The sequence below is a fragment of the Myxocyprinus asiaticus genome, chromosome 30, assembly GCF_019703515.2.
Source record: "Myxocyprinus asiaticus isolate MX2 ecotype Aquarium Trade chromosome 30, UBuf_Myxa_2, whole genome shotgun sequence".
Classification (NCBI taxonomy): domain Eukaryota; kingdom Metazoa; phylum Chordata; class Actinopteri; order Cypriniformes; family Catostomidae; genus Myxocyprinus; species Myxocyprinus asiaticus.
This window is the reverse complement of record NC_059373.1, coordinates 19,754,357-19,773,943: the sequence shown is the minus strand read 5'-3', so window position 1 is coordinate 19,773,943 and position 19,587 is coordinate 19,754,357. Positions and strand designations below refer to the sequence as shown.

Below are 19,587 nucleotides of genomic sequence, written 5' to 3'. Positions count from 1 at the left end.
CGCCCCCCGCGCCTCGCCTTTACCTCCGGGTACGAGGCCGGCCCGGCTAGCGCTGGAGGCGATTTGGGGGCTTCAATGGGCGCAGCTCCGCCGAGTAAATCCCCGCGGACCTCCCATTCCCCAGCACGCTCGTTTCCCCCTGGCGAGTTCCGAGAGGAGACCAGCTCGCCCCAGGGCCAGCTTAGTGTCCCTTTCGGAGCTCTGGAGCGGGATGAGTGCTCGATCGCTGCATCAGTGAGCGTACTGGCGATGTCAGACATCGAGGACTCGACTGGGCTGCCACCTTCGGGTCAGCCCGCCCAGTCTGAGGCTGACGGCGAGATGACCGCCATGCTTGCCCGGGCCGCCGCGTGTGTCGGGTTGGAGTGGATCCTTCCACCCTCCCCTGAGCCCTCGTGGCTAGATGATTGGTTCCTGGGTTCGGGGCGCTGCTCACAGCCTCGCCCCCCCCGGTCCCTTTCTTCCCGGAAGTGCACGATGAGCTGATGAGGTCGTGGAGGGCACCTTTTTCTGCCTGAAACCGACCTCCAAGCTCGTCCGCTCTCACTACCCTCGATGGTGGGGCGGCCCACGGGTATATGGTGGTCCCTCAGGTGGATAAGGTGGTTGCGGTGCACCTGTGTCCGCAAAGCGCAGCCACCTGTTGGGATCGCCCGGCACTCCCTTCCAAGGCCTGTAGGACGACGTCATCTCTGACGGCCAAAGCATATAGCACCGCTGGTCAGGCCGCCTCTGCCCTGCATGCCATGGCCCTTCTGCAAGTACATAAGGCCAAGGCACTAAAGGAACTGTACGTGGGTAGTCCTGATCCCGATGTGATGCAGGAGCTGCGCTCGGCGACCGACCTCGCCCTCTGGGCGATGAAGGTCATGGCGCAAGCACACGTGCAGGCGATGTCCACCCTCGTGGTCCAGGAACGGCACCTGTGGTTGAATCTGGTCGAGATGAGGGACACGGACAAGGTTCGCTTTCTCAACGCCCCCATCTCTCAGATCAGCCTATTCGGCAACACCGTTGAGGACTTTACCCAGCAGTTCTCGGCGGTGAGGAAGCAGACGGAGGCTATACAACGCATCTTGCCCTGGCGCGGCTCAAGATCCTTATCCCGTCTGCTCACCGAGGGCGTCCCCCTGGGGTGGTGAAAGCCCAGGCGGCTCCGCCTCAGCCTGAGCCCAGTTCTCGACCCCAGCGTAGAGCCCCCCACAGGAAGCTGACACCCCCTGCCTCACGGGCCAGCATGAGGACCCGGAAGGCTCCTAAGCGCCCCTGCAAATCCAGAGCTGGTATCCAGACCACTCCATCCCCCGTTGGAGGGCCGGGAGGTAAATCCTTGGTTTCCTTTTCTTTTATGTTCGCTGCACCTCAAAAGAGCAATTTCCTCACTCCCTGGGTCACATAGCCAGTGTTTACGACCGCCGTTATCACGGCAACCGGGCATTGAGCACCTGCGACTTAGGCGTCCGGTCGCACCACACTCACACCCACGGCCAGGTGGTAGTGACGGACTACGAGGTCAAAAAGTCCCTCCTCCCCCATCGCCGACCCTCCCGACGCCGGGTACATGGAGCAAGATAAGTGCTTCGAGGGTCCCCTCAGCGCAGCCACAAGTTCGAGACGAAGCGAGGCTCCTCGACGTGGCATCCCCTGCACCCTCCCGCCATGAGGCCCCACCCACAGGTACATTAAACGCGATCGTCCCCTTAGTGCCTCTTGCCCGGAGCTTGGACGCGTGGCTAGCGCTTTCCAACCCATCACGGTGGTTGGCCAGGACCATCCGACTCGGCTACATGATTCAGTTCGCCAGGCGCCCGCCCCCGATCAGCGTCATCCGCTTCACTTCGGTGAGGGGTGAGAATGCCTTCACCTTGCGTGCAGAGATCGCGACCCTTCTGCACAAGGGCACGATAGAGCCTGACCCTCCAGCCGAGATGAAGAAAGGGTTTTACAGCCCTTACTTCATCGTACCGAAGAAAGGACCTTGCGATCTTGGACCTGCGAGTTCTGAACCGGGCCTTGCACAGACTCCCGTTCAAGATGCTGACGCCAAAGCACATTTTGGCGTGTGTCCGGTATCAATATTGGTTTGCGGTGGTAGACTTGAAGGACGCGTACTTTCACGTCTCGGTTCTACCTCGACACAGACCCTTCCTACGGTTTGCTTTCGACGGCCGGGCGTATCAGTACAAGGTCCTCCCCTCCGGCCTGTCCCTATCCCCTCGCGTCTTCACGAAAGTCGCAGAGGCAGCTCTTGCCCCGTTAAGGGAAGTGGGTGTCCGCATACTCAACTACCTCGATGACTGGCTGAGACTGGCTGGCGTGGCCTGCTTCCATACTGGATACGTCTCTTCCCCTCCCCAGGGATGTGGGGAACTATACAACTTTTTGGGGCGTTGGGGGAGGCTACGCGCAGACCAGTGAACCCGCTACTATGCATGCAGCAGCTTGCATGCACCTGCACTGGCATTCCACGTAACAAGGTTCAGCTAGTTGTGGCGTTTCGTATAGGGACCCCTAGTGTCACTACATCGAAACAACGTCGAGTGAGTGACAGAAGGGGAACGTCTCGGTTACTGTCGTAACCTCCGTTACACTGATGTAGGGAATGAGACGTTGTGTCCACCCTGCCACAATGCTGTACTACACGCTGAAATGTCCGGGACACTGTCTCGGCTCCTCAGCACAAAACCCTGAATGAGTGGTTGCGAGCCAGCTCCTTTTATACCCGTATGTCTGGGGGAGTGGCATGCAAATTCCACTTGCCAATTCTCATTGGCCTTTTCTCAAAGATCTGAGGTGTTCGGGGCTCTCAAGAGCGACCCCTAGTGTCACTGCATCAACACAACGTCTCGTTCCCTCCATCAGGGAACGGAGGTTATGACAGTAACCAAGACATTTTTTTAGTGGATGTATAAGGATAATTTCCTGCAAGTTCACACAGGAGCCTTAACCATAGGTGTAGTTCACCACAAAAACTTTGTTCCACAAAGTTTTACAACTATTCCAAAGTGTGCAAGTATTTTTTGCATTTGATTTATTGTTTTATTTTTTTTTTATTTTTTTTAGGTTTTATATTTTGTTATATTTTACAAACACACTCAGAGTATAGAATTTTTGGGGCTACTGTATATTATTAGATGGGTAGTATGAAATTTGTGTGTGATGCAGATGACAATTTTAATGTGCATGCAAGTGTATGCATGTGTGTCAGATTGCAGTGCTGTCATATACCATATTACCTCTCTCCAGGCACCGAACACACAGGTTGGGGCCATCTAAGATAACTCAGGTGGACTTCCTGCCCAGAGAAGTGGTCTCCTACAGTAAAGCGACTCAGACACCTTTAGCAGCCCATCAGTCTGAAGGTAGAAAACAGTAGGCACATTCTTGGCTTCACACTGCCAAAAATAATGTTCTTAATATATATATATATATATATATATATATATATATATATATATATATATATATATATATATATATATATAATTATTTTCTTTTTCAAGAACAAACTAAACGTCTTTAAAACAAGATACATTTACATTAGAATTATTAGCAAATTTTTTTTCTTATCCCAATTGTTTATTTCTTGTAAGCATAAATTGTAAGCCTAACAAAATTTAGTGAGGTTTATGCTTAAAAAAACAATATGGTGAAGGTACATATGTACATATACTCTCTCTCTCTCTCTCTCTCTCTCTCTCTCTCTCTCTCTCTCTCTATATATATATATATATATAATATATTTAATATAATTCTTTGGTATATAATATTTATAATATATATTTTTTTCCTGAAAACATGTCTTAAACGTCATTATTATTTTACATAATTTTTCTTTTAAAGTAATTTTTTCTTATTTTAAGGATGTATTGTAAAACATGACAAAGAATATTGGTTTAGAATTTTTTTATTTTTATTTGTTTTGCAGTGTTCTTGTAACTCTAACCACATGAATTATGAAAAAAAAAAAAAAAAAAAAAATTATAATGCTTTTAATCAATCAAGCTTATCCGGCCAACTATATTGTGATGTCATAACCTCAGTTTAAAGGAATATTCCAGGTTCAATACAAGTTAAACTCATTCGACAGCATTTGTAGCGTAATGTTGATTCCCACAAAAATGTATTTCGACTCATCCCTCCTTTTCTTTAAAAAAGTTACAGTGAGGCACTTACAGTGGAATTGAATGTGGCCAATTTTTGGAGGATTTAAAAGCAGAAATATGAAGCTTATAATTTTATAAAAGCACTCACATTAATTCTTCTGTTAAAACTCATGTATTATTTGTGCTGTAAATTTGTTTAAATTGTAATTTTTACTGTCATTTTAGGGTTTATTGACATTACATCGTATTGGCAACGAAGTTGTAAAATTGGCTATATCTTTACACAGAAAAGGTTAGTAAGTGATTTTATCACACTAAAATCACATTAAAACACATATTGTTCATGTCTTGTGGTTATACCTTTGAAAAAGTGAGTATTTTAATGTTAAAAAATTGGCCCCATTCACTTCCATTGTAAGTGCCTCACTGTAACCCAGAAAAGGAGGGGCAAGTTTTGTGGTAATCAACATTATGCCACAAATGCTGTCGATTGAGCTTAACTTGTATTGAACCTGGAATATTCCTTTAATTAAATTAAAAATTAAAGTAACAAATAGTTTTTCCTTTGTTGATTTAGCACCATTTAAATGTCAGAACTATAATTGCCTGTTGTGTGAAGTGGTATTTACGTAGCACAAAATCAGACATTTAATTAAAATTAATTAGATTGTCAGTCACTGTTAAGTTCTACAATAACTTATTTATATAATTTTATCTGTAGTCAATCAAAATAGGCAATTTTAGATTTCATGGTGAAACAGCTTAGGACAATCTTGGAAATTCATACGGGCTGCTCAGAGATGAGCTTTGATTGTCATTGCTGTCAGGTGGGCTGTCATCCTCATTGTCTAGTTCCGTTGAAGAGCTCCAAACCTGCACAGATTAAAATTCATTTGACCAGCCGCGGCCTCCATTTCCTGAGGGGGGAGGGTGGCTTTTTTTGAAAGAGATGCCTGCCCATCAGTGGCTCTGCTTGAAATGGCAGAACAGTAACGGCATTGAGTCAAGCTTTAAGTGGATGCAGACGGGTAATTCAAGATGGCTTCTATCATCAGAACGTCACTTGGAGTTGTGCCTACTTCTCTGTAGAGCACTATGAGTTTACTTTTGCCTAACTGTTCAGATGGTTGGGTCCACTATCAGTCCAGGTGCACAACAGTTCTAACGTTTGGATGCTTAGATGTAGATGATACCTTTTGTAGACCAGTTTCTGAACTAATTTCCATTTAAATAGTGATATACCTACTTAAAGGTGAAGTTTGTCTTTTTTTCTCTTTTAAAATACTTTCTCCTATCCCAGCTAACTATGCATAGTCAACTATAAGTATGCCATTTGTAGGTTGATTTTTCCGAATTGTTTTATTTTTTCGCTCTTTGGCGCTATCTAAACATTGTTCTGTTTGTTTGAGCATCCCGACCAGCCTGACACAACAACATTGGCTCAACCAATGGTATGAATTTGGGGCCGGGACTACTTGTTTGTCCAATCAATGACAGTAGGAGGTAGTGTTTTGGGAAATCTGTTTGAAAACAGTAGTGGCACAGAAATGGCTCTTCACCTTAAAAGAGTAAAACTCCTTTAAACAGTTAAGCAGTAAATGCATACCTTATTTCTAACATGCCTTATAATTCTTAGAGTTAAGGTGTAGATTCCCACTTCATGGAACCGTATTCACGGATGGATCAAAAACGGATAACAGATCAGCACTATGGCATTCAAACCCCAGGTCAAAGCTCTATCTTTACATTCATTCAAGACTCACTCACGGGTTTTTGCTGATTGGTGAAGATCCTCCATTATGCCTTCTCTGTCAAACCCCTTTGACTATCAAACACATCTTACTGAACAGTAACACCTTTGAAACTATCAGACAACGATTTTATTCAGAGACATACTTAATGGAAATATTTAGAAAGGTATCACCTGAACGTATTTTTGAATTTTTAGCTTGTATTAATCTCAAATGTCTTATATAGCTTTGTAAACTGTATATATTTATTGTTAACCTGTGCTTGCCATGTGAATAGCCTTGTTGCTGACATGGCATTAAAAGTTAATAAACAAACAAACTAACATGCCTTATTTCTAGCATGAGACAAAATTAATAAAACTCATTGAGTTGATTGATTTATGAGATGTGAAAATGCTTAATCACAGTCACTTTTGCTTGTTTGTAAAAGAATAATGTCAGGATATTTTTCCTTATTAGTTTAAATGTGGTTCATACCACAAAGGCTTCTTGGCTTCTATATTCGTTAACTCAACACAGCAGTCAGCCGTAAGCCTCCCTTTTCCACAAGTGTACTCTAATTTACTCTACGCTTTCAACATATGCTTAAATCATTTTTTCTAAAGCCAATCATATTTAAAGCATCATATTTCAATTACATTTTTAAATTTATGGTCTTAAAATGAAGCTCACATAGAGTTCGACTAATTTGATTGCATCCTCCAGATTCGGGAGCCAGGCCTGGTATAAAATGCAGATGGTTTGAAAAGCACCATAAACATCTCCATATGGATGGAACCCCCTAACAAGCACTGTTTGGTATTTGCAAAAATTGCTGGTAGTCCTGAAATGAAGCTTAGCTTTGCTAAAGTTTCTTCTGATTTGAGTTTTAATCCTGCAAGCAATGCACTTCAGAAGACATTTCACCCAAAAATTTAAATTCTGTCATCATTTACTCCCACAAGTTGTTCCAAACCCATATGACTTTCTGTCTTCCATTGAACACAAAAGGAAATGTTAGGCAGAATGTTCAGTCTCAGTCACCATTCACTTCATTGCATCCTTTGTGCGTACAGTGAAAGAGAATGGTGACTGAGGCTAACATTCTTCCTAACATCTTTTGTGCTCCATTGGAGAAAAAAAAAGTAATGCGGGTTTGGATCGGCATGAGGGTGAGTAAATGGTAACCAAATTTTCTTTTTTTGGTGAACTATCCCTTTAAAATGGGTTTTGTAAAACACTGACTCGTTCTGAGCTCAAAATGGGTTTACCTATGGTATCCCGTTTTTTTATTCATCTGCATTTCGCACCAGAATCCCCGCCATCCTCACATGGCTTCTTGATCCCTGCGCTGGCAACAGCTGCTTGCCGTGTGATTGGTGATTTCCTGTCATTATAACTGATGTGTTTTTATTCCTTCCACTTCCTTGAAGCCTGATCAGAATTAAAATTGCTTGTGGAATTTCCTGTCAAGGCAGGTCATTTATTCAGCAAGTGCAACTGCTGACAAGCCTTTGATTGGCCGTTGCCCTTAGCACTCTGTACAGTTTATTTGTTTTTTCCTCTCTGCTAGTCCCCATCCTCTGTTCATATAGATGCAGGTTGGGCTCACAGCTGTCTGAAGGTACAGGTTGGCTGTCCAGGGAGACCCTGTTCCTGTGGGACCTCTCATTTCAGAGAGAACACATGAGAAAGAGAGGGTTTTAATGAGTCTTTGCACCACCTGCTACAGCTTGCATTCTGTGTTTGTTCAGGCTGGTCCAGAGGTTTCGACCATTGATTGGTGAAACTAAACAGACGTCTCCCCCCCCCCATACACACACTTTTTTTCATTCTTTTCTCCTTTCTGACCCTCTCTTTCTCTCCCTTAGTTGGGGGGACCAGAGAATAGCCCAGGTGTTAGCCCCCCGAAACAGCACTACAACACTGTCATTAAGGGCAGCGGCCAGCATACAGCTCTGTTTGATTAAGCTTGAATGAAGCCAAACTCCTTTCAAAGTCGCCTGTACTTCCTATGCAAAGGTTTTAGATGACTAAACATCTCTCAAAGGAATTATTTAACTGGATGTTATGGGAAAAATGTGTCATTTTTGGGAGATATGATATGAATTTTGGGGATATACTTATACAGTACTAAAACTGAGATGATATCTGTTTGACTAAATTAAGTTTAATTTTCACTAAATATTTAGAGAATATGCTGGATCTTATCCTTATTGAGCATGTTCACTTGCACAGTCTCGACAATGGCTTTCCTTTTTATGGTAAGGTCATAAATGTTTTAAGCACAAAACGATCAACACAGGTAGATATTTTCAGATTTCCCAGATTTGGCATTGTAGGTAAACAGCTTTTATTTCCGGCTTATCTAATGTGCACAATTGTTGTGCGCATGACTGTTTATGTTTTGATGCCAAAAGCAGAGAATAACCCCATGATTTCAAGTCATATGTAAACACATATGTTGATGTGTTGTTGGAATTTTTTGAATAAGCTGATTTTTGGTGGTTATCGGTAACCCGTTTAAAAATACCTTTCATGAGGTGTCATAGTACATTACCGCTACCATTTTCCATAGATTCTGTGGTAAGTACCCAGCCTGATCTCATAAATTTTTCTAATAAAATATTATGTGGCCATAGCAAAAATTTTTGCTGAATGAAATTATGCACTTTATAACATGTTTCGCTGCAATTTCCCAGTGAAATGTCCAGCAGGGGGCACCATAAGCAAGTGAAGTGGTGTTATAGTCAAACAAGGTTTTTAAGGTGAATATTAGATGGAGGTTTTAAATAAAATGTTGCTCCCTAAACTAAAACTTTAGCCTAAACCTAACCAATAGTGTCCTAAAACAAATTAGAGGTGAACAAAATTCCCTTACCCTTAACCAACACCTAAACCTAACGATAATGTCCTAAAAGAAAACGTGACATGAAAAGCAAATTTTCTGAAGCAACCATGTCATTTTGTGTCATTTCTATGAACCTTTCATTTCACATGCCAGCGTGATTAACTGGGCTTGAACTGCGGTCTTCCGAGTTCATAGTCCAACACTCAGGTGAGCTACAGCGGAAGCTAATGACATTGGATTAAGTGTTTAAATGTAGGTGGGTCTGTAATACAAGCATTGTAATGTGTCGTTTTTCAAATGATGCATCGTAGTTAAAGTGTTTCGATATCATAACATACAGTAGCAGTGTTTGAGTGTGAGTAATTTATAAAAAAGTGTTTATAAAGTCATAATCAGCCGTTGTAGTAGTGATTTGTGTGAAAGTGAATAAAACGCACAGGTGTTGTACCACCTCTAGTGGTCATTTCACCAGGAAACTGTAGAGAAACGTATAGAACGCAGCATGTAAAAGTCAATTTGCAGAAATGTAATTATAGGAACAATCATTCTATGAGACCAAGTTGCAAGTACCAGTCTATAGAACAGATTTATCAACACAGACTCTGTTGCCAACAAATCTTTTGAGGGTTCCTGCAATCATCGAAAAGCTTGAATTCTTTATTTTCAGATGTGGATAGATCATGGAAATGAATACAACTTTATTAACAAAGATTATATAATGCTTAATAGATCAGTTGTTCATGTACATTCACATATAAATATTTATGAAAATATATGTTTCATGACATTTGTTTTTAGTATTTGAATCTATCTTAACTAATCTGTTATGCAATATAAAATGTTATCACTATTGTTTGTTAATCACTCTATTTGGGCTATTTGTTTTAAGTCACGTATACAGTATGATGCCTTTGGCTTAATACATTCCTTGATGGATCCAACAAGAATCTAGCTGTTCGTCGGCTGGTTGTGATGTTGACCCCAATTCAGCTCTCTCTGCAGCTCTAGTTGTGTGCAGGTTCAGCAAACTGTTTATTGCTGTTACTGTATTTTGTGTTTCCAGCAGTATCATTCAGATCCCATGATTGATACAGTTTCATAAATATTAAAGGTGGTGTCTGAGAAGGTGGCAGCAATGATTGCCAGCGGTTCATTTTTGCTTTTAAAGCCTTCCAGATCTCATCATTAGAAGCGAAAGACCTTAAAATTACATTATTGTGAAGCAACAGAATTGGATGAGTGTAGAATGCAGTCATGACTCAGCAGTCCTGGTCAAATCAAGGGTTATGGCTCATGTGAGCTATTAACCCCTCTGAGAAAACCCATTCTCTCGTCACACATCAATCTAAATGTGTGTGACTCTGTTTAGGACAGTTTAATTCAATGAGCTACTGGTTTCCGCCTCAGCTTTGCTCTAATGAATATAGCTAGTGTGATATCTGTCCAGGTTCTTGTCTTTTGATTGGTCTGAGATCGCTCTCTGCTAAGTGTGCATTGTCCTTCACTCAATCAAATTACCCACCAATCACTAAACACCATATTCAAGGCTCCAGTGTGCTCTTGGTTAAATTATTTGTATGAAAGAGCAGGCTTGTGAAGGCTGCTGGGAGAGGATAACATTGCAGAGGCATGGCTCATCCACTGGACAGTAAGCCAGGGGTTCTGGGAAGGTCAGTTGCACACTTTTATCATGCTTTTTTCCATTGTTGTCATGACCCATCAAAATTTGGCATCATCCAATGGGGCAAAGCTATTGATTAGATGTTTGATCTGACAAACTGTAGAAACACTTTAAATAGGCACTAGATCTTTTGAGAGGAAAGAGTTGTTAATAGATGACATTATTGCTCTGAGAGTAAGGAAAAGCTCCTCTGAAACATCACATAGCCAGTGTTGGGGAAGCTACTTTGAAAATGTTGCTTCTCAAGCTACAAGCTAATCATTTAAAGAAGTTACTGCAATAATTAATACGCTACTAACTAAAATGCTACTGTAAAAAAATAAATAAATTCAAAATCGTGTCTTACCCCATTTCACTACGTTAAGCCTACAATAAATGATTTATATAGAGAGCTGTCAGGCCTGTTTTGGCTGGAAATTTCAGGCTTCTGTCATTCATCCTTACATATTCGCGTCATGTCCGTAAACAAAGAGAAAAGATCCGGTGGCAGATATTCTACTTATTGTACTCAGACAACATATTCTTTGACTTACTCTCAGTGACTCTTGGTGTAACTAGTCAGATCAGCTCTGATATGGCGATCACAGGCATGTGTATTCCTCAAACCATCAGATTCATCCATGCAGAAAAGCAGTGCCAAGGCACTACTGAAGTAAAAACACAAAACAATGTTTTTCTAGTTACTTGCAATTTTATGTTTTAACCATAGATGTCGATAGAGTTCAATAGAATTCTGTAGTGTAACTTTAAATTAGTAGCATTGCTTTTATTTTGTTACTCCCCAACAATGCACATAGCCTTAGCTCCAACCTTTTCTTCTGGAGTAAGTGACTCTATCAATGAAAGTGGCCAAAACCAGCTGAGCTTGGTTCTATAGGTAGGACAAAACACTGAAATGTCATGTGCAGTGTATTTCTATCAGGAGATAAGGGTTGTTTCAGCAGTAGGCTACGGTTAAAAAGGGAGAAGTATTCTAGCCGTGTAAAATCCCCATGTGCCCAGATAGGGAGGGCTGGCATTGGATCAGAAGCTCAGAATTTGGTTGCAACTGCTGATGCTGAAGCGGTAATTTCATTACTGCACTTGGTCACCTCTGTCCTGGAAACAATCTCATGGAAAGTTAAGAGTTCAGAAGTTCATGGAAATGATGTTCTTGTTTTCTCATGATTTTGTTTCTCTTGTTCCTATTTGTGCATTTGGACATGCATTTGTGTGTGCAGAAGACTCCTTCTTCTGGGATTGTTCAGGGCCATTAGCTCTATGGATCTCCAGTGGGAAGTGGTGAATTACTATTTTTACAATCACTTTTTTGGTAAACTTGTGGTGGTCCCAAAGTAGTTCCTAATAGCAAGCAAACAAAGTTCTAACTAACTACTAGTTTGAAAGACATTACTGGGACTTTTCAGAGAGCACAGTAAGCAAGCTGTAAGCAAGCATAAGTGTAAATAAGCAAGCTCAGTTAATTATTTGAGGTTTTTTTATTTATTTTTTTTACTGCTGAACATCTCAAGAGTCTACATATTCATAATGTTTGATGACCCATCTATGAAAATGAACAATCAGACTAATTGACATAATGATTTTGTTCTGGTCATTCTCAAGAGCAGCTCAAATCTCTTAAGTTATATATACAGTGAATGATACTCAAGTGGTAACTTTACCATTATTGTGTATCATACAGTACAAAAGTAAACAAAAGTCCTTATAATCAAACATTAAAATTATTAATATTACCATGAACTTTATAGGCCCAACAGTATGCAAAATTATTATCATGGCATAGGCTTAATATGACATTTCTTTCTAATTTGTTTCTAAATGTCCCTTGAATTTAAATGACCAATAAATAACTGCACAAAACACATTGTTGTCGGCACAAACCATGTTTATTTTCATGTTGCCAGTGAACCTACTGTATATTTAATGGTGTCTGGGTCATGTGTTATTTTAACATGCATCAAGCAACCAAAAGCCATTTGCCTAATTTGGCTAGCTTCTACCAAGTGAAATGAATTTTGCATCAAAATACCATAGAGATTGATAGGATGTCAAGATATGGGAAGATATGAACAAAAGATATGGGAAGCATTTTTTCATCCCTTTTGAAAGTTGATAAGGCTGTGTATTTTGATATCCTAACAATATATGATTATATGGTTTGTTGCACATTTAATATTATTGTTTCCCTGCTGTCCACGGCCCTATCAAAACAGACCTGCAACCCATCTTTGGGTCACAACCCACCATTTGAATGTGTGTGGTACGGTTGGCATCCTCTTGTCACAGGCTATATTTTTCTATAGGGCCTGTAGTCAAGGCTTTTGCTTGTAGCCTTGGCATTTGGCACCAGAACGCCGCCCTCAGTCGTGGGTGTCTGGGTTGAGCCAGGCGTATGGGTCACATATGGAAGCGCTTAATGGCGGCATGTTGTTTTAGTTCTCTTATACAAGAAAAAAGATGAGGGTGTCAGTGTTCACAAAACTAAAGGTTAGCCAAAATTCCCTCTCACACAATAGAGCTTTGCTCTTTCCCTCCATATACCTCCCAGGGCAAGGAGAGCGTCATGTCGCATTTAGAAACTGTTACATTTACTCTCTTTTGATCTGCAATGTCAGAATTAATTGGTGGCATTAGAGGGAATGTCTGTGTCTTATTCCCCCTGTGCTCTGCGCTGAAAATGGTTTGACTTTGAATTCATCATCATCATCTGAATCTGGTTTCAATCCCAAAAAGGCCAGAGTCCCAAATGGTTTGGATCAAGGCGGGATGCCAGTCAAAAAATCTGAAATGAGACAGTACAATGTCTTTCACAGTAGGTGGACCATGCCAATTTGCATCCATATGATTACAATTTTCCTCTCTTACCAACATAATATAAGATACATGAAACACCTCTGCCAAAATTGGTTGCTGTCTATGGAGGCACTGTAATAATATTTGCCATCTGATGTGTGTTGAACATCAGATGGGATACAGTTACATTCCTGCAAACAGTTGGACTTTTTTCCATGTACTAAACTTTAAGGTCTCATTTTCCCCCCGATTTGCTAGGTTTAATGTAAAGTCAGAGTGAGGCAGTGCACAGATCTGGGTGGTCCTGAAGTTGCTGCTGCAGAGGGCCGATGCTTTCTCTGTTTAATATCTTAACTTCTGAATGTATGTATGCACAGTATGTTTGCATGTGAACAAAAAGTGAAGCTCTGTCACTTATGTTTATGAGACCTGAGATATTTTAAAGCGTGTAAATGCCACACTTTGCTACAAAAACCTTGTTTACATTTATGTAAGGTTCCTCAGATTGTTTTAGATTTAGCTGGGAAATTATAAATAAAATACTGTAATTGAGTAAAATACAGAGGACCCAAAAATTATTTGAACATTTAACTCACACTTTAAAATATCTGAATGTCATTGCATTAGATAACAAAATATCAAAGGTGCCAACAAACGATGCTAGACCTTTTTACAGAAGAACTCATCTTTTTATTCTCTGGGCCATTTTTGAAATTACTTTTAAGCAACTAGTGTCAATTGTGATTTTAGTAAGTATGTGATTGAAGTCAGTTTGCGTTTCTATCTTTCTTTAAAAAAATCACACATGGTTTGATGTTTCGTTATACAGTAAAATATTATGCATAGACGTTTGTACATTTTTAAAAGATAGTTCACCCAAAAATAAAAAATTCTCTCATTTACTCACCCTCATGCCATCTCAGATATTTGAATTTCTTTTTCTTCTGCTAAACACAAATTAAGATTTTTAGAATAATATTTCAGCTCTGCAGGTCTTCACAATGCAAGTGAATGGTGGCCAGAACTTTGAAGCTCCAAAAAAGCACATAAATACAGCATAAAATTAACCAATACAACTCCAGTGGTTAAATCTATATATTCAGAAGCGATATAATAGGTGTAGATTAATATTTAAGACTTTTTATTTATTTATTTATTTATTTATTTTACTATAAATTCTCCTCCCTGCCCAGTAGGTGGTGATATGCACAAAGAATGTGAATTGCCAAAAACAAAAGAAGAAGAATGTGAAAGTGGAGATTTATAGTAAAAAGGGGCTTAAATATTGATCTCTATCTCACCCACACATGCTTCTGAAGACATTAATTTAACCACTGGACTCTTATGGATTACTTGTATGCTGCATAGCCTGCATATACAGTGCTGTGAAGAAGTATTTGCCTGTTTCTTCTGTTTTTGTATCTCATACTAAATTGTTTCAAAAATGTAAACAAAATCTAACATAAAACAAAGTCAATCTGAGTAAACACAAAATACAGTTTTTAAATGATAATGTTATTTATTGAAGCAAAAAGTTATCCAATACCAACTGGGCCTGCTTGAAAAAGTATTTGCCCCCTTTACTAAATCCCCAAATCTATGAAATTGCATTCATAATGGGGTTCAGCTTCACTAAACCACACCCAGGGCGTATTAATGCCAGCCCTGTTCAATCAAATTAACACTTAAATAGAACTTTCAGCAGCATGAAGTTGGCTAAAAGGTCTCCAAATGGAGAACAGTTGGCAAAGTAGTGAACCTTCTCAGAAGTGGCCGACCTTCCAAAATTCCTCCAAGAGCACAGTGATGACTAATCTAGGAAGTCACAAAAAAGCCAAGGACAGCATCCAAGGAACTTCAGGCCTCTGTCACATCAATAAAGGTCACTGTTCATGACTCCACTATCAGAAAGACACTGGGCAAAAATGGCATCCATGGAAGAGTGGCAAGGTGAAAACCACTGCTAACCCAGAAGAGCATTAAGGCTCATCTGATTTTTGCCAAAACACACTTTGATGATCCTCAAACCTTTTGGGAGAATGTTCTGTGGACTGATGAGTCGAAAGTGGAACTGTTTGGAAGACAGGGGTCCCATTACATCTGGTGTAAATCAAATACAGAATTCCACAAAAAAAACACTTCATACCTATGGTCAAGCATTGTGGTGGTAGTGTGATGGTGTGGGGATGCTTTGCTGCTTCAGGGCCTGGATGACTTGCAATAATTGAGGGAAACATGAATTCTGCTCTCTACCAGAAAATCCTAAAGGAGAATGTTCAGTCATCAGTTTGTGAGTTGAAGCTCAAGCGCAACTGGATTATGCAGCAAGACAATGATCCAAAGAATATGAGTGAGTCCACCTATGAATGGCTCAAACGAAGCAAAATGAAAGTTTTGGAGTGGATTATTGAAAGTCCTGACTTGAACCCGATTGAGATGCTGTGGCAGGACCTGAAACGGGCAGTTCCTGCGTTGACTGATCTCCAGTTATCAGAAGTTTGGTTGCAGTTGTTGCTGCTAAATGTGGCACAACCAGCTACTAAGTTTAAGGGGGCAGTTTGTTTTTCACAGGGGTGATACAGGTGTTGTATAACTTTTTTGCTTCAATAAAAAATATATATATATTTGAAAACTGTATTTTGTTTTATATCTCGTTTGAAGATCTAAAAATATTTAGTATGAAAAATACACAAAAATAGAAGAAATCAGGAGCACTGTATATGTTTTTGGAGCATCAATTTTGGTACACATTCACTTGCATTGTGAGGACCTATAGAGCTGAAATATTCTTCTAAAAATCTTTGTGTTCAGCAGAAGAAAGAAAGTCATACACATCTGGGATGGCATGATGGTGAGTAAATGATGAAAGAGTTTTCATTTTTGGGTGAACAATTAATTGTGGCTTAAGTGCCCAAATAATTTTTGGGGCCATTGTGTATTAAAAACATAACAATTAACATTAAATAATAAATAGTCTATATAATGAAATCAGTTGTTTTGGTTATGCACTACAGGGGACATAAGGGGGCACTCTTAACACATGGACATAATACACACTGTAACAGAATTTAGATTTTTGCTGCTATGAAAAAACACAAATTGTGTACTTAAGAAAATGACATGATCTGCTGTATTAAATAATTTAAAAGTCATTGAGAGCTATTTCTAATTTATTGTAAATATGTACGAATAGCAACAGTGTATTTAACTGAGGAGCAATAGAAATCTATTTATTTTAACACTGAACACCAGTCACATAAATGTGATAAATTTCTCATTCTTAATTCTGAATGAAAACACAACTTCTTTTAGACAAATTCATTTAAACGCGTACAGTAATGAAGTGTCTTAAAATGAATGTCTTAAAGACTTTTCTCTTTCTCTGTTTTGTGACTTGTTGAAAAGTGAGTTTAGCTCATTGCCTGGGTCGAGTTGCACATTTTGACAGGCTAGGGTTTGGAAAGTTTGAAGTCATGAGGTTTAATCATGCTCTGTGGCCAGTCTGTGCATGGCGTGGCATGATGACTTCCTTAAAGATGTGGTTATGGGAGCAGGCCAGCTTCACTGGTACCACATTTACGGGCCAGAGACCCGTTGCATAATGTAGGTTCATTACCAGCCGAGAGTCTCGGTAGGTCAGAAATATGGAATCTGGAACAGAAGATGCTCAGTATAAAGAGGAACTAATCATTTGAAAAGAGTCTGATTAATGTCAGTATGATGCTGTAAGGAATTCATTTCAGATCAAGTGCAGAATGTAATTGTCATTTTTTTTCTAATCTATCAAACTATTAGGTTTTGATGTATTGGAAGGTAACTTTTAAGGTTTTGAAGAACTTTTTTCTTCTGCAACATTTCTGAACATGAATACTATGACCATACGTACTTAAAGGGCTTAGAAGTTGCGTCTGATCAATTAAAGACATCAATTTAATAGAAAGTTTTAATTAAAAAAAATAAAATAAATACTGACAAAAGCAAACAACAGTCAATCTAGGGCAGATGGTGAATGGAACCATGTCTTTGTTTAAAAAAACAGTCTAAATAGTATCTAGTTTCTTTTCATTGTTTGAATTAGTGGATTAAAATGGTATCTAACAATAAAGTATCATGTTCTGTTCCTCATAAGAATCATAGTGTATTTCCTTGATTATAACCATTTTCTACTTCTCGTTTTTTTTATGTTGTTTGAAAAATTATTTACTGTGCAAATAAGACAAGAGTTGAATTTAAAATAGGCTTGATAAAAGTATGTATTTTAATATTGTGTAACACTATCAAAGGACTGCAGATATATCTTCTAAAGTAAAGATGTAAATTGTTTCAATAGAGATGTTAGGTTTTCCCTTCAAATATTTTTGTCCAAATCATTGTAGAAATGTTTGCACATTATAAAATATGTTATAATTATTTTGATAAGTTATAATAGTAAACATTATTTCTTATTCATATTAGTTATGCTTCTTAGAAGTTAATAGTTATTAATAAAAGACATTTATTGTATTAATTATACATATACAGTATATTTCACTATTCTTATATAAGATGAAATCTCAGATACTGTAAGCACTGGTAAAATGTGGTAGCCCCCACACACTGACACATTATTTAAAAATTTCAGTTCAATCTGACAAGACTTTAAAAGCTCAAATCTAAAACATTTCCTGTGCGCGTTAGCAGTGCTTCTGAAAAGATATCTGTTCAAAGTGTTTGTGCTCTTTATCTCTCAGACTCTGAACATTTCCAGACCCCAGAGTGCTGTCTCACTCTCTGAGGGGAAAGCAGGTCTGTGCTGCATGGCCTTGGGCACGAAGATAGCGGCGCTCCAAAAGAACTTTGTGATCGATCTCAGCCGTTTGTCATAATGATGTCATAATGATGACAAACGAGAATGATGAGAGAGGCTAACAAAAGGCTGTGCCTAAGTCTGAAGTTGCTTTTCCAGTAAAGAGTACAAACAGCAAACTTCTGAAGAGCCTCAGAATGGGCTTCAGAAGAGGACAAGAAAGATAATATGATTTATGTACATGGATTGATGAGCTGCATTCACTGCATTACATAGTTTTCGCTAGCATTTGTCATGTTGCTATTAATTCATTCATCTCTCCCTCTGCAGTTTGAGTCATTATCATGGTTCACAATGAGATCATCATAGCAGTATATATAAGTCTAATGTATACTTCCATTACCACAATTAATAATCATGATCCAAGTTTACTTTTGCACTTTGATTTGGACTCTTTCTAAATATAGCAATGTATCCCACAGGGTTCTTCATCAGATTGCAAAAGGTACATGATTCTTTGTTAAATCTTTTAAACAGAATTTTTTTTTTTTTTTTAATGATTAGAAATAACCATTTAAGGAAACACAAACACAATAATAATAATAATAATAATAATAATAATAATAATTATTATTATTATTGCGATGTAGGGTGTTTGAATAACATGTAAAGGAGAATATATATGAATGGACACATAGACAAATGTGTAACAGTTCTCTATACTCATCTCAAAAAAGGTTGGGAAACACTGGTCTGAATTGTAACGGCAGGAGTTCTAATGGCATGACTAGTTTGTCGCCCGTCCGTGTGGTTTGTAGTTATGAAATGCAAACAGTGTGTCCAGAGGCATGGGATTTTACACAGCTGCAGGAGGCAGTGAAGAGTGTTGGCTCAAGGGCTTGACTCCACTCTGGTATGTGCTGCTCCCTGTGTTTGATGAGCAAGTAGCCATGATCACAAGTACTCTTTCCACACCTTTTTTTTTTTTTCAGGAGACAGCCTGATACTCTTTTGGTTTCTGAGTGAGAGAGAGAGAGAGAGAGAGAGAGAGAGAGGAAAAGGAAAGAGAAGGGCTTTTGTTGGCTGGATGGGTCAGAGTTTGCAGACTGCTGCGTGTGCAGAATTTATCATCATGGCTCATTCCAAATTCTATATGAATGATTTCACATACGAACCCATCACCTTGTTTGGTAGATCTTCATGTTTGAGCCTTCTCAAAATAGTTATAGCACATTATATCGATGAAAGCATTCAGGGGCTATACATTAATGCATTAACTCTGACATGTTAAGCCATGGCGCTTATATTATAAAATAATAATAATAAAACATTAATCATATTTTAATGTGTTTTATCTTCAAATAATGACATAATATGTCCATGGAATATGGCACTTGCTGTTGAAGAAACAACTTAAACCAACCTAATGTGAAAACAGTTAGGCTGGTCTGTTTTGATGGTTTTAGAGGGGTTTTGGGCACTTTTTTAGCTGGTCGGCCTGGAGAACAGCTGGCTGAGCAGCTTAACCCGAGCTTGGCCAGGCTGAGAGACCAGCTTAAACCAGCAGCAAACCACCTTAGAACTCTTTTGTTTTCTTCAGCTGGGCTTGTATTGTCAAATAAACTGTACAGTGCATTCAT

The 19,587-nt window shown here is 39.4% G+C and overlaps 1 protein-coding gene across 5 annotated transcripts in view; it reads left to right on the top strand.

Moving 5' to 3' along the window:
- The window catches only part of LOC127421314 (cytoplasmic dynein 1 intermediate chain 1-like), a 119,039-nt gene that overhangs the window by 11,993 nt on the left and 87,459 nt on the right, over positions 1-19,587 (top strand). For all 5 annotated transcript variants that reach the window (XM_051664307.1, XM_051664306.1, XM_051664304.1 and 2 more), the window contains one exon: positions 3,247-3,362. In XM_051664307.1, coding sequence (XP_051520267.1) covers positions 3,247-3,362 — 116 coding nt within the window. The remainder of the gene's footprint in view (positions 1-3,246; positions 3,363-19,587) is intronic.